The sequence below is a fragment of the Sturnira hondurensis genome, unplaced genomic scaffold, assembly GCF_014824575.4.
Source record: "Sturnira hondurensis isolate 20B ecotype Veracruz unplaced genomic scaffold, ASM1482457v3 Scaffold0000648, whole genome shotgun sequence".
Lineage (NCBI taxonomy): Eukaryota > Metazoa > Chordata > Mammalia > Chiroptera > Phyllostomidae > Sturnira > Sturnira hondurensis.
Genome location: NW_028073279.1, coordinates 232,867 through 247,982, shown reverse-complemented (window position 1 = coordinate 247,982; position 15,116 = coordinate 232,867). Strand labels below are relative to the sequence as shown.

General features: G+C 34.9%; 1 protein-coding gene across 1 annotated transcript in view; it reads left to right on the top strand.

The window, feature by feature from the left end:
• Window positions 1–15,116, top strand: part of MSH4 (mutS homolog 4) — a 74,517-nt gene that overhangs the window by 33,514 nt on the left and 25,887 nt on the right. Inside the window, exons 8-12 of the mRNA XM_037042238.1 lie at window positions 95–162; window positions 7,631–7,705; window positions 10,283–10,347; window positions 11,427–11,596; window positions 14,891–15,027. Coding sequence (XP_036898133.1) covers window positions 95–162; window positions 7,631–7,705; window positions 10,283–10,347; window positions 11,427–11,596; window positions 14,891–15,027 — 515 coding nt within the window. The remainder of the gene's footprint in view (window positions 1–94; window positions 163–7,630; window positions 7,706–10,282; window positions 10,348–11,426; window positions 11,597–14,890; window positions 15,028–15,116) is intronic.

Sequence of the window (15,116 nt, the reverse complement as noted above, 5' to 3'; positions counted from 1 at the left end):
AGAACTGTTCTATTGTATTATTTCAGGATATTTTACATAGTCTATATTTTAAACTACAACAAAATTTAAATGCTCATATTTTTGTTTATTTCAGTTATATCAAGATTTCTTGATACAGAGCAGCTTCTTTCTGTTTTAGTCCAAATTCCAAAGCAAGACACGGTATGTTTATATATACATTTTATGGTATATTTTTATACATTGTAATATAATTTGTCTGTTTAAAAATTGATTTTAGAGAGAGAAAGAGAAAGAAACATTGATTTGTTGTTCCACTTATATTTGCATTCACTGGTTGCTTATATGTACCCTGACTGGGGATTAAACTCACAACCTTGGCTCAAACCAACTGAGCTACCTGACCAAGGCATGATATAACTTGTCTTAATGTAATGTAACAGTTAGAAAATGTCAAGATGTTTTGGAAAAGCACTTCATTATTAGTGTCTAGATTTTTTATGCCTTTTAAAGGCAACAACTTCTGAATAAACTAAATGTTCTCTGAAAATCTTCAGCATGAAATTACTTGCCTAAGATGATTTATTATATTTTCCTTCAAGAATATTGATTTTAGACAATGCAGTTTTCTGGTCATAAATATTTATTGAGAGTAGTGCTTAAAATTTCTTACTGGAAGTAGCTAAAATGTCTTTTCTTTATGTAATATTTATGACTATACTATTTAATGTATCGTGTTAAGAAAGTTTGTGTTTCTCATTATAAACATTGAAAATTCTGCAGTATTTGAAAATGTCAATATTAAACATTTTTTCAAGTCTTACCCAAGTTCTCTGCTTTATTTGAATAAGTTTTAATTTTTCTCAATTGACTTCAGATTGCCATATAGAATACTCGAAACCATACATTTTTTTATTCATTCAACAAGTTATTTTATTTTACCAAGCATGTAAGTGCTAGGGATACTATAAGAAGTAAGTCCCTAAGCCAAAGAAATTTATGATCCAGTGTGAGATTTAGGTTAAAAAATCAGTTACAGTATAGTAGTATCAAGAACTATAAGTGATCTGATATTCTACCCTACTTGCAAACTAACAAGTTAGCCTGACAGGGTTTCGTGAATGCTGACAGAAGATACGAGACTCCTGGGTCAGAAAGAAAGGACTTGAGTGCTCAAAGCAATGGTAGTAGCCTGATCAGGATTTTCTTATTCTGGTTCCCCAAGCTTTATTTCCTATGTATAGTATATTGCAAGAGAGAACTGCTGGACTTAGGGAACCAGAGTCTTTTCTAATGGGAAATAAGCATACTTGCCTGCTGTTATGGAGGATGACACCATTTTAATCTTACAAGACTATAAGCAAAGTTGCCTGTTGTTCTGTATCTTTCAAGCCTGCTCACTGTACAAACAACCTTGAACAGATTGTCAGAAACAAAGGCAGTCAATGCCTCTGCTTATAAGGTAGGCAGAGATGTAGAGGCCAGCAGAGAATTGTCTCCTAATTCTTCCTGGAGAGAATCTCTTTCTGGCTTTGAAGAAACAAACTGCAAAGATACTCTGTATTATGGGTTTTTTTTATGGCTGTGTAACAAATTACCACAACCATAGCAGCCTCAGCTACCCATATTTGTTACCTTATAGTTTCTGTGGGTCAGGAGCCTATGCATATCTTAGGTTGGTCCTCTGCTTAGGGTCTCAAAGCTGCAGATACAAGTGTCCTCCAAGCTGGAAACTCGTCTGGAGTACTCAGCAAGGGAAGGATTTGCCTCCCCACTTATGTGGTGTTGGCAACATTTTGTTCCTTGCAGCTGTAACATTCAGAGCAGCTTCTTCAAGCTGACAAGGCAGGGAAAGGTTGAAGAGGGAGACAAAAAAGAAAAAACAAGGAGGAAATCGCTAGTGATGTAAGAGGTTAAGAGACTGCCCGGGTGCTTGTGGTAAGACAATCTTTCTACAGCAGGATTTTTCAACCTTGGCAGTGTTGACATTTTGGGCTGGATAAATCTTGTTGTCCTGTGCATTGTTGGATTTTTAGCAACATCCCTGGGTTCTACCCACTGGATGCCACTAGCACCCCCCTAATTTTAACAATATGATGTCTTTGGGCATTGCCAAATGTCTCCACAGGCCAAAATTTCTCCTAGTTGAGAACCACTGTTGTACACACTCTAAAGGACAGAGGTCAAGTGATTGGCCATGTGCCCTCATAAGACCACTGCTTTACAAAACTCCGTATTTCTATCAGTAAGAGTCAGTTGAAGCCTTGGAATTTTTCCTGCTCTGTCAAGACTTTTCTCCCACCAGCCTTTACTTTTATTGTTTGTGTGAACCAATGTTTTTGTGAGTCAGTACTTACTTTTCTTCCCCATTTTTAGAATTAAAGTTATTGGGGTGACACTGGTTAATAATATCATATAGATTTCAAGTGTACAGTTCTATGATACATCATCTCTGTTCACCACCCAAAGTCGAATCTTTTTCCCTCACCACATATTTGACCCTTTACCAATCCCTAAGCTTGCCATTCCCTCTGTTAAATACCATAATGTTGTTTGTGTCTGTGAGTTTTAACGGAAACCTGTCTCTTTTTTGTTGTGACTGCTGTTTCACAGACCTCTTAAGTGGTGCTCGTTCTCTTCACATTGCTCCTACTTGGGAGGTTAGAGTGTGTGTCCTCCTTGCTCCTTGTTGCCATTCAGATCCCTCTTCCTAAAAGTCACTGGTTTTGACTCTCATGTAGTCAGAGGTCCCTCAAAGCTGCCCAGCAGTCATTGTATATTTTCCTTGTTCATTTGCTTCTTGTTATGCTCTGAGAAACTATTTCAATCCATCTTCTTTCTTCTTCAGCCTTCAGCACCTCTCTGGCAGTGATGGCAAAATCGTTTTCTCTATCTTTTGGGTGCACAGCTACACTGTGTTTCTCAGACTCCCTTCTGGGCGAAGTAACTGAGTTTTGTCTAGTGGAATGTGAGTAGAAGTGGTAAATGCCAGCTTATATCTTATTCATAGAAAATTTGCTCTTTCTGCCTCTTCTAAATAGATACAGAGAATCCAGTAGAGAGATAGTGAAGCCACAAGATAGAAGGATCCAGGGTTTTTAAATGGCAGTATGGAACGTTGCCCTCCCACACACATCAGAACCACATCAAAATTTGTATGAACAAAAGATAAGATATTGTTATATTAAGTCTTTGAGATTGGGGGTGTATATTCTAGGGCTTGGTGTTATTTTACCTTAATACCAGTTCCTTCCCCCACTCCATTCTAAGCTGATGNTTGCTCTTTCTGCCTCTTCTAAATAGATACAGAGAATCCAGTAGAGTGATAGTGAAGCCACAAGATAGAAGGATCCAGGGTTTTTAAATGGCAATATGGAACGTTGCCCTCCCACACACATCAGAACCACATCAAAATTTGTATGAACAAAAGATAAGATATTGTTATATTAAGTCTTTGAGATTGGGGGTGTATATTCTAGGGCTTGGTGTTATTTTACCTTAATACCAGTTCCTTCCCCCACTCCATTCTAAGCTGATGATGACCTTCCTTCCTAAAAGTGAAGAAATCAGAAGAGAACTTCTACAAGCTCCTGTGACTGCATTTATCTACACTTACCAGCATGTATCTTCTCTCATTACTGTGGATAAACTACCTGTCCATCCTCCTGGCTAAAGCCAACACTTTTACTTGTTTCTTTGATTCCACGACTTCTTATCTTTGCAGGGGACAGTACTTCAGAATATTTTCTGTGTTGCTTGTGTCAGTTTCCCCCTTCTACTTGTGTTTTTTTTTTTATCAGCATACAAACATGCTGTTATCATTCTTAAAATAAAAAAATTCCCTTATTTTACTTGCCCTTCATTAAGACAAAAAAAATTCCCTTATTTTACTTGCCCTTCTACTTCCTCCCTATTTATCTTTCTCTTTACAAAAAAATTCCTTGAAAAAATTACCTGTAATTGATACCTCCAATTATGCTTTTTGTCTCCTGAACCCATCGCCATCTGGTTTTCATTATCACTATTCTACTAAAGCAGCTCTTGTTAAGGCCACTGATAATCTCCACCTTGCTAAAGCAAATAGTTAATAGAAGTGCTGATCATATTTGACCTTCCAGCAAAATTGGAAGAACACAACCTTTTGCTTGAAATATTTTCTCCATTTGCCTTAGTACCTTTTTCTTCTTTTATTCCTACCTTTCTTTACATGTGTTACCATTTTTAGACCCATAAAACGTAGAGAAATGTACACATAGAAAACTGCAGAGAACAACAATGCAGTGCTCATTGATTTCTCACAAACTGAACATCTGTGTAATGACTACCTAGGTGAAGAAATAGGTATTACCATTACTTCAAAAATTCTCCCTTCTGGTCCTTCCCATCATTATTCTCTTTGACCCTCCAAAAAATCCCCCAAGTTTTAGTAATCACGCTCTTGTTTTTCTTTATAATTTTGCCTATTTTTAAATCTTTGCATATAACCATTGAGTTTTTATTTTCTATATCTGGATTCTTATAGTCAATATTATGTTTATGGCATTTTAGTCGTGTTGCCGCATGTAGCTGTAGCTCATGTATTCCCATTGCTGTATAATATTTCACTGTATGAATATTCCATTACTCCTTTCACTGTTGTTTGACTTTTTGAGTTGTTGACAGATTTTGGCAATTGGAAATAATGCTGGTAAACCATCTTGTACCTGTTTCTTAATACAATTGTGTGTACATTTTTACTAGGTTCATGGTTAAGAATGGAATTTTGGGGTCATGGAATAAGTCTTCAACTTCAGGAGACAGTGACAAAATGATTGCCAGAATATTTTCCACAATCATTGCACAATTTATGGTCTCATCAGCAGTGTATCAGAATTCTCATTGTTCTTTGCCCAAACCTGATATTGTCAGCTTTAAAATTTTAGCCACAGATTGGTAAATAATGGTATTTTATTGTGGTTTTAATTTGCACTTTCCTGTTAATGAAGATGAACATACTTTCAGATGTATATAGACCATATGAATACATTTTGTGAAAGTCTTTTTGTGAAAGTCTCTTGCTCATTTTTCTCTTGGGTTGTTTATCTTCTTATGTGATTTGTAGAGCTTCTTTGTACATTTTATTATTTTATTTTTTTCAAGTTTTTATTCATTTATCTTTAGAAGGGGAGGAAAAGAGAGAGAGAAATATCAATGTATGGTTGCCTCTCGTATGTCCCCCGCTGGGAACTGGCCTGCAACCCAGGCATGTGCCCTGACTGGGAATTGAACCACAGTCCCTTAGTTTGCAGGCCTGCACTCTGTCCACTGAGCTATACCAGCCAGGGCTTCTTTATACATTTTAGATATGAGCCCTTTATTGGTTCTGTGTTGCAAGTGTATTTTCATACTTTTTAGTTTGCTTTTTCCAATTTTTAGTTGGATGCTGTTGGTGTACTACCCATGCCCCCTAGGCATTCTCTTTTGTACAGGGAGAGCTTCTACGGCAAGCAGCTGCAACTTACTGCCTGAGGACTTTCTCTAGCCACAGGAGAGATCGGAGTTGTTGCTCCGGCAATAGGTCATAACCAATATGGAACAGGACTGGATGAATAAAGATCCATTTTTCTTACCTATGGAGATAGCTTCTGAAGCCTACCTTACACCATCTCTAATAGGTCTTCAGCAGGATCGAGCCATAGTACCATTCAGTAGTAATAGCATCATCAGTGCATCCTGTTTTGCTGTCCTCTTCTCTTCGTACTTCTGTACTCCCTTGCCTGTGCCTACAGTAGAAATTACTTTTCAAGTAAATTCTTTGCCCTCAAATTCTAGTTTCTCAAAGTTGGCTTTTGGAACTGGTCTTGGGTCATGGTATCTTTTGCTGAAAAGATGTTCTTAGTTTAAATGTAGTCTAACTTATGTTTTTTCCTTTGTAGTTAGTATTTGTTTTATGCTGCTTGAGAAGTCTTTATCTACCTCAATGTCTTGATTGCACCCATGGGATTTTAACTTACAGAAATGACTGAGTAAGGTTAGTGCCTTTAAAAGGAGATTTTTATTCCTTGCTATTCCTGAGAAGAGGAAGCATGCCTCTCAAGGCCACATGGGAGAGTACCAGGGTTGGTCAGGAGTCGAAAGGAGTGAGGGTAAAACATTGCAAAAGTATTATGGGAAGTTGTTAGTAGAAACATCCCCTACTGGGTAGAAAGCAAGACACAAATGTGGGAGTTTGTGGTTGGAGGGCTTAATAAGATTTTTATGTACCCATCAAAGCCAGATTATGGGGACTATATGAACAACTTTAGGCATTAGTTTGGCCCTATGATTAATGGCTGCCAAGTAATTAATTATGAAATTTATAAAAATAAATTAGAACACCCAAGGTAATGAAAATATTCTTTTTTTTGTTATATTCCAAATATTTTATTGCTTTAATTTTTATATTTAGATCTACAACCTGCCTAGAATTGATTTTTGGATGTGGTGTGAGGAAAGTGTGACATTTTATTTTTCTCATATGAATTCATAATTGTATTGGCACCATTTATGGAAAAACTGTTCTTTTCCATAGTGTTCTACAGTCAACGTTTGTCATAAATCCAAGTACTCATACTATGGGGTCTAATTCCAGACTGTCCTTATGCTTCTTTGGTTTCGCTCTGTTCTTGTACTGATACCACAGTTTCTTAGTTACTCTAACTTTGTTATAAATTGATATTTGTTAGATTTGGTCCTTTCATCTTATTCTTGTACAAGAGTATCTTGGCTATTTTGGAAGATGTTCTTCTTTGGCAATAGTGATAATAATTGTCTTCTGTTTGGTGAATTTTATTTATTTTTAATCTTCCAGTTAGTCTAGAAATCCATTATAAGAGAGCATGAGATAACTTGTTTTAGGACTAAAAACCTCCACTTTGGTATTTCTTCTAAACTAACCCATATGGTCACAGAACAGATCAGGTATTGTGTATGAAATGGAGATAAAGTCAGCGGTTATAAAAAGAAACAGTTTCATATCAATTACTATTATATCTTAATAGTAATATCCTAAAAGTGCTTGTGGGTGTTAGTAGATTAGTCCATCTACAAGAACATCTTCATGTTCCCCAGGTTTAGTACCACTGCTCGATGTTAGAGATAGTACTACAATATAATCTGTAAAAAGTTCACTTATAAAATTTAGAATGCTGGTGTTGCTTTATTTTGAAACCTGTATTTAATTTGGATGCCTGGAGTTATGAAAGTTGTCTTACTTGAACAAACAGGAACCAATGAGGGAAATTTGTATTGTTCTGTAATCTGAAATATTTGGAATCAATTTTTTGGATCATCTCTCCACAAATACTTTTTGTGCCTTTTTCAATCAATCCTAGTTTCCTAGTGCTGCTCAGAATTGAGTTGTACCTCCTGTTACTACTGTGCGTTAACACGGTGAAACCAAAGTGCTTGAACAGAAATGAAAATTGGATACATTGACTTGAACTCTTTCCATTGTCAGACTTTCAGGAAACTAGTCCACTAGTCTCATTATAATGGATTGCTAATTTCTAAACAGTGTTTAGGCTGGCAGTCATGCTGGCTAGGTTAATATATACAAATGTATGGAATATGGTAAGCATAGAACATTTTAGAGGAAAACCCATTTTTGTATTAAATACTTTAGATGTTCACATTTGGATTTTTATGTTAATAGGTTAATGTAGCTGAATCAAAGATAACAAATTTAATATACCTAAAACATACCTTGGAACTTGTGGATCCTTTAAAGGTAATTTTATGTGTATATTGTACTAAACATGCCTTGCCATCAGTATTTTTTAAATTTTTGTTTTGAAAAAGTTTCAAATGTAGAGAAACTTCTAAGAATAGTATAATTAATTCCCATATTCTCTCTCTTTACACTCAACACACACACACATTATTATCCTTACTATTATTTTTCTTACTGAACTGTTTGAGAATAGGTTGTAGTACCTAACTACTAAAGTGTATACCCTAAGAACAAGGATGTTCTCTTACATAAACACATGATTATACAATTCAGGATATGCAGCATTCGTACACTGCTATTGTATAATGGATAGCCCATATTGAAGTTGTCCTAAAATGTTCTTTATGTATTTCATTCCTGCTACAGTGTCTAGTTCAGAATCTTGCACTGTATTTAATGTCGTATTTTTAATACTCCTTTAAATTGAAAAGTTTCTCAGCATTTCTTTGTCTCTTCGGATATTGACATTTTGAAGAATAAGGATCAGTTGTTTTTTAGGATATTCTTCAATTTGTATAATTGTTCTTATTAAATTCAGCTTATTCATATTTGGTGGTAGTGCTCTATAAAAATGTTGTATCTTTCTTGTGACCTCATTTCTCTATGCATGGCAGTATTAACTTTGATCAGTTTCTTCTCTTTAAAGTTTTATGTATGGAGAGATACTTTGTAACTGTAAATATCCTGTTTTTCATCAACATTTCACCCATTTATTTCAATATTTATTGCAACTTTTACCTGAAGTAATTGTTATTCTGATGGTTCAAAATGGTAATTTTTCTCTTCAATTTTTAAACACTGTCTTGTGCAAAACATTTGGAAAATACAAGTGACAAAAAGAACCACTTTTGTAAAAGAAAAATAATGAAAAATGTGGAGGAGTTTTACAGAATTCATTTTGATAAATATATATATATATAATAAAAGCAAGTTGGCAAAAGATTTCAAAAGTATTGTTATTTCTCTTAAAATCAAAGAGGTATAATAATAAATCTTCCCCTTCAATTGGAAGATTTGCTGAAACAAATTTTAAATTTTGAAATTTCAAAGACAAAGTAAAAGCCAAAGAAATTTATTATAGGAATAGTTTATAGCAAATGAGAAACAAAATACTAACTTCTGTCACCATAGTATACTTATGTAATTTTTAAAGAAAATACTGGAATGACGACAGTGGAAATAAGGAAAATGACCCCCAAACAAAAATCAAAGTGGTTAATAAATAGTACCAAAAATGCTTAATCTCACTATTATTCAAAGAAATAAAAATTAAAACCATAATTTTTATCTTTCCAAGAAGCAAAGATTATTTTCCTTCTTAATGGATGTAACTAATTGCTGAGAGAGCAGTGAGACAGGCAACTAGCTAGCTTTTAGGAGTACAGTTATATCTTTACAGGAGAGTTTCAAAACAGATGTCTTTTTTGAATTTAAAACTCTTTCCATTTCTTAAAATATTTTATTTATTTATTTTTAGAGAGGGGGAAGGGAAGGAGAAAGGGAGAGAAACATCATCGATTTGGTTACCTCTTGCATGATCTGAACTGGGGACCTGGTCTGCTACTCAGGCATGTGCCCTGAGGGAGAATGTGACCAGTGACCTTCCTGTTCACATGTTGGTGCTCAATCCAGTGAGCCACACCAGCCAGGACTAAAATAGATTTCTTTGATCCTGTAATACTACTTCTAGAAAGACATATGAAAGGACTCCTAAGAAATGCTGACCAAGATTTATGCCTAATGATGGTCATTGCAGCTTTATGTATATTAGAATATAAGTACCATAGTACTCGAGTAAGTAGGGAAAGACACTTCTTCCCACAGGGTGGAATACATAATAGGAATTAGTTCAAATTTTTACTATAGAAAGTTTTTAATGTATATGATATAGTATTAAGTTGGGGAGAAAAGGAGCATGCAGTGATGTAACTTTTTGATTTAAAGAAGTGATAGGAAATGTACAATAATATTTAGGCTATCTTTGGAGGGGTGATAGAATTATGAGTGATTTAAATGTTTTTCTTTATGCTTTTATGAATTTCTTAGTTTTATCACTGTGTAAATACTATTTTTTATTCACAAGCAAAATATTCCCATTGCCTCATAACAAACTAATTTATCAGTTTAAACATGTTTTCTCCTTCTCTTTTCTGTTTATTCAAGTAATGACTATTTACAATTTTCATTGATACTTTATTTTATCATATATAAATGGAGAAAGCACTTTTTTAGTTTAATGTAAATTTAATGCAAATTTTGGAATTATATGTACAGTATTCCCAATGGACAATGATAGCCGTTTAAGTATTGCACCTACCTCTAATAAGCAGATAGATGTTAACAATTAGTTGGAAGGCAAGAAAAATGGAGGCCACTTATTAGCCCTGTGCTCTTTATATGGAAAACGGAAAAGATACTATCCATCCTCACTTATATACCTAAAATATATTTTATGAGTATAAATAAGAAGATAAGCAATAATGTACTTGGTAAGCTATAAACTATTAAACAAATGTAAAATGCTGTGTATGAATAATGTCATAATTTATTATCCTTTATTTTATTCTTTAATAGATTACTCTGAAGAACTGTAACATGCCTTTACTAAGAGCTTACTATGGATCCTTGGAAGATAAGAGGTCTTTTTGTCACTCACCTGTTAATGAAATATCAGATTCTCCCTTTCTTCCTGATTGTAACTGATTTTAACGACTCCATTTATATTCCGTAGAACAATTACTTCAGCTTTGGTTAATAGACTCTTTAAACTAGTCATCAAAACTCTAACTATGCTTTTTGTATTATAAATACCAATAAGCAGGGTAACAGCACACTGAGTATTTGTGTTAGAATAGCATTAAAAATTGAAATCATATACAATTTAATGTCTTTTGTTAGCTATTTTCTGTGGAAATACAAATGTAAAAAATATTTTTCTTTTTTGCTTAATCATGAAGGGCCTAATATAACCAAAACTAGTAGATATGACTACTGAATAAGATCTAAATATAATTTAATTTTAATACTGTTTTTAGCACTAGGAACTTGGTTCTTAACCAAAAAGACTTACGATACTTAAGAACTCTTATTATATTGATTTAAGCTTCAGATCTTCTGTAAAGCTACAGATGGAGGTTCATAATCAAACTGAATTAATTGCAAATAAAATGCAGAACAGAATAAAACAAAAGGTTAGGGAAACAGGTGTTACCAGACTTCTGGTTTGCATGATTATTGTACCTAATCACTTTTATACTGTCTCATAATATATATTTAGTCTCCCTTACACCAACTGAGAGGACCGTATGTTAATTCTTCTTTGAATCTTTGCATCTAACACAGAGAATAATACATGATAGGAGTAAATGTTTATTGAGTCAATAAACATGAAGCTAGAATTTTTGTCACAGTTGTGCAGGGGCATACTTTATACTCACGGGCACATTCCGTATGTATAGTCTGGGAGCTCATGGCAGCGTGGAATCGTTCTTGGTGGCCTTCTGTTGTTTCACAGTCTAGTCCTACCCAACAAAGTAGTTTCAAATCGACATAGTCACAGTTCTAACTTAGATAAATTTAAATTTATATATCATTTAATTGTTTATTTTCAACATAATTTAAAAGAGTAATTTAAGAAAATGTTATTTGCTATCATTAACTGTGACTCAAATTATAGATTATAACTTTTTGACTTACTACCTATAATGTTCTTTTTTAGGTTTGGAATCATACTTGAAAAGATTAAAACAGTAATTAATGATGATGCAAGATACATGAAAGGATGCCTGAACATGAGGACTCAGAAGTGCTATGCAGTGCGGTCTAACATAAATGAGTTTCTTGACATAGCTAGAAGAACGTATACAGAGATTGTAGATGACATAGCAGGTAATTTAATTACTTGAGCATATATTTTTTGTTTTTTAGAAATAAAACAGGTTTTTTAGACACTGCTTTTTTGCTGATGATAACCTGCCATGCGTATATTTAATTTATGTTTTTGTTATCAAAATAGGTAAGGTTAAAACATACTGTCATTTATGGAATATTAAAAAAAAAATAAAGATCTCAGAGTGTCGTGATATGTCTGTTTTCCCCTCCAAAGTTAAGTAAAGTGGTAGCCTCACACAACATTGTGTAGATACTACACAAAAAATGCAGGCTGTCAGTACTAAAGGGTTTCAGTGGAGGGAGAGAGATCATTTGTGTCCAGAAGAAGTGGCATTTGAACTAGTGCAGTAATTTAACAAATTAAGGGGTTGGCAAAAGTCAGTTTACAGCTGTAAGTATATGAAATGCAGAGTTTATTCTTGTATTATTCATTAATTGTTGTATTATTTTCCAAATGAACAACTGTAAACCTGCTTTTACCCATTCCTGTATTTACTGAGCTCTTAGTAAATAAATGTAGACACTGTTCTGGGTACTGGGAATACATAGGAAAAGACAAAGCCTCTGTCCTCATGAAGTTTATGTTGTAGTAGAGGAGACAGACATTAAAAAAATACACACATATATATACTTGCGTGTGTAATTATGTATATCAATATTGATATGTATAAATTACATATATTGTATAACTTCACATGAATATAAAATATGAAGAAAAGTAATAGCAGGTTAGAGGGATCAGAGAGACTGGGTATGGAGGCACAGAGGATGGAACTGTTTTTAGTAGATAGAGCAGCCTAGAAGGAATTTTACCCACTTAGCAGTAAACAAGCTGAAGCACAAAGATATCAGGAAACCACAAGGGGTAGTGAAGAAATTTGTTACGATTGAGCAGGGCATTCTCTTACTGAACTAGTAGGAGACATCATCATAAATGTATACTGGAGACCAGAATTTAGTTAGGAGTTTGGATTTTTCCCCAGAAAAAAATGAAGAGAACTCAGATGTTTTTCCTCTGTGGAGTGAATTGATCAGGAAGATGTATTGAATGGATTTAGGTGGAGCTGTGGAGACAGGGAGACCATTTTAATCTATTACAAATTAAAACATTATTTGGGGTGAGAGCTATGCGTAAGAGAGGAGAGAAAGACAAAGACTGAAGAAGGATTTGCTAAGAATTATTAATCGAGTAGATGTGGCCAAGGCAAAGGGGAATGTGGCTACTAGTGCTCACTGAGATCTGTCTCCTTAGAATGGTGGTTCTACTGAGAAAAGTAGGAACGTTGGAGAACCTGCTTTAGGAATAAAGATGTTAGTTTTCTCAAGTAATATTCAAAGCATTAATGGTCATCATGTTAAAAATACAAATTTAGAACTCTGTACTGAGCATGAAGCTGATAGGGAGATTTGGATACTTTTTAAATTTTATTTAATAAATCACCAATTTCCTTTTTGGAATACTTTGTTTTATAATATATGTTTGATAGGGGGAACTGCTCATTGTGAATTAATTATTGCAATAATTTAAGTGTTTATTCTCTTTTCAAAAAAGTAGAATGAGTAACAAGTCAAAACTAATATTCCTAAGACAATAGTCTTGGTTTTATTTATTTTTAATTACACTTTATTGATTATGCTGTTACAGTTGTCCTGATTTTCCCCTTTGCCTCCTTGCACACAGCACTCCCCGGTCCTTCAGGTAATCCCTTCACCTTTGTTCATGACTGTAGGGCATGCATATAAGTTCTTTGGCTACTCCATTTCTTATACTCCACATCCCCATGACTATTCTGTAGCTACCTATTTGTACTTCTTAATCCCCCTACCTCTTTGTCCATTCTCCCACGCCCCTCTCCCTTCTGGCAACCACCAAAATGCTCTCTGTATCCACAATTCTATCTCTGTTCTTCTTGTATGGTTGGTTTGTTTTTTAGATTAAATTGTTGATAGATAGGTCTTTGTTGCCATTTTAATCTTCTTTTTCTTTAGTAAGTCCCTTTAACATTTCATGTAATAATGGTTGGTGATGATGAACTCCTTTAGCTTTCTCTTCTCTGGGAAACTCTTTATCTGCCTTTCAATTTTAAATGACAGCTCTGCTGGGTAGAGCAATCTTAACTGCAGGTCCCTGCTTTTATGACTTCGAATATTTCTTGCCAATTCCTCCTAGCCTGCAAAGTCTCTTTTGAGAAATCAGCTGACAGTTTTACCTACCTCCCCTGTAGGTAACTATCTGCTTTTCTCTTGGGGCTTTTAAGATTCTCTTTTTACTTTTAACTTTTGGCATTTTACTTGGGATGTGTTAATTCACAGTTAACAGTTTGGGTAGGCTGGGAAGTTGGGTAGGACTGAGTCCCAGGGGATCTCCAGGCTGGGGCAACAGTGTTAGCCAGGTTAATGGAGTCTGGAGTCTCAGATATGGCACCTGCCTGCCATCTCTGTGGCTCTGTGGGGAGGCAGGTTCAGAAAAGGGGCAATGGCCTTTGCCCTTTGCCCCCATATCTGTCTGGGAGAAAGCTGTCCACCAGCTGTGCCCTGATGCCAGACCCTTCAGTTCCTCCCTCTGTGCCTGGTGCCTTTGAAGCTCCTACCCTGGTGCTGGAGCTCTGAGGAAGTAAGTCTGAGTCTGTGTGTGGGTTCTTTAAGAGGAACTTCTGGGGAATGTAAAAGTTTCTTCCACTGCCTTAATCCCCACTGGGTTTTGTAGCCAGTTGTTATGGGGATTTATCTTCCTGGAACTGGAACCCTGGGTTAGGGAGCCTGAATTGGGTCTTGGACTTTTGGCTCTTGAGATATCACTCCCAATTTTATATCCGCCACACGTGGATATAGGACCAGCCCATTCCGTGTCTCCACCCCTTCTACCAGTCTGGTTGGATGTGGTCTCTAATTCCACAGTTGCCAGACTTCTATTCAGCTACATTTTTGATGGTTCTGAGTGGTGGTGGTTTTATATTTTAGTGCAATTTCGATGTGGTCATGGGAGGAGGTGAGCCATGTTTATCTATGCTGCCATTGTGACCAGTTTTATTTTTTAATTTTAATTTTTATAATTTCCTTTACTCTCAAAATACCAGCCAAAATGACTACCTTTGCTCTATAATTTTTTGTTCTGGAAAGAATACTTGACCAAGTATGTTAGACATTAAAAATCTTTACAGTTTAAAAGTATAACCAGACCTTATTATTTATCTATAAAATAACAAGACAAAAAGCATGTGACATTTTTAAACAAAAAGAATGATTTTTTAATTAAAATTTCTGTGTTTTTTGTTTTTTTCTGGTCACTAGGAATGATATCACAACTTGCAGAAAAATATAGTCTTCCTTTAAGGACAAGTTTTAGCTCTACTAGAGGATTTTTCATTCAGATGACTATAGATTGTACAGCCTTACCCAATGATCAACTTCCTTCAGAGTTTATTAAGGTATACTTTAGAGCTTGTTTAGGAAATTATTGTTTCTGATTTTATAGGATTACATTACATACTTGTGTTTTTAGACATTCTTTGAGTTT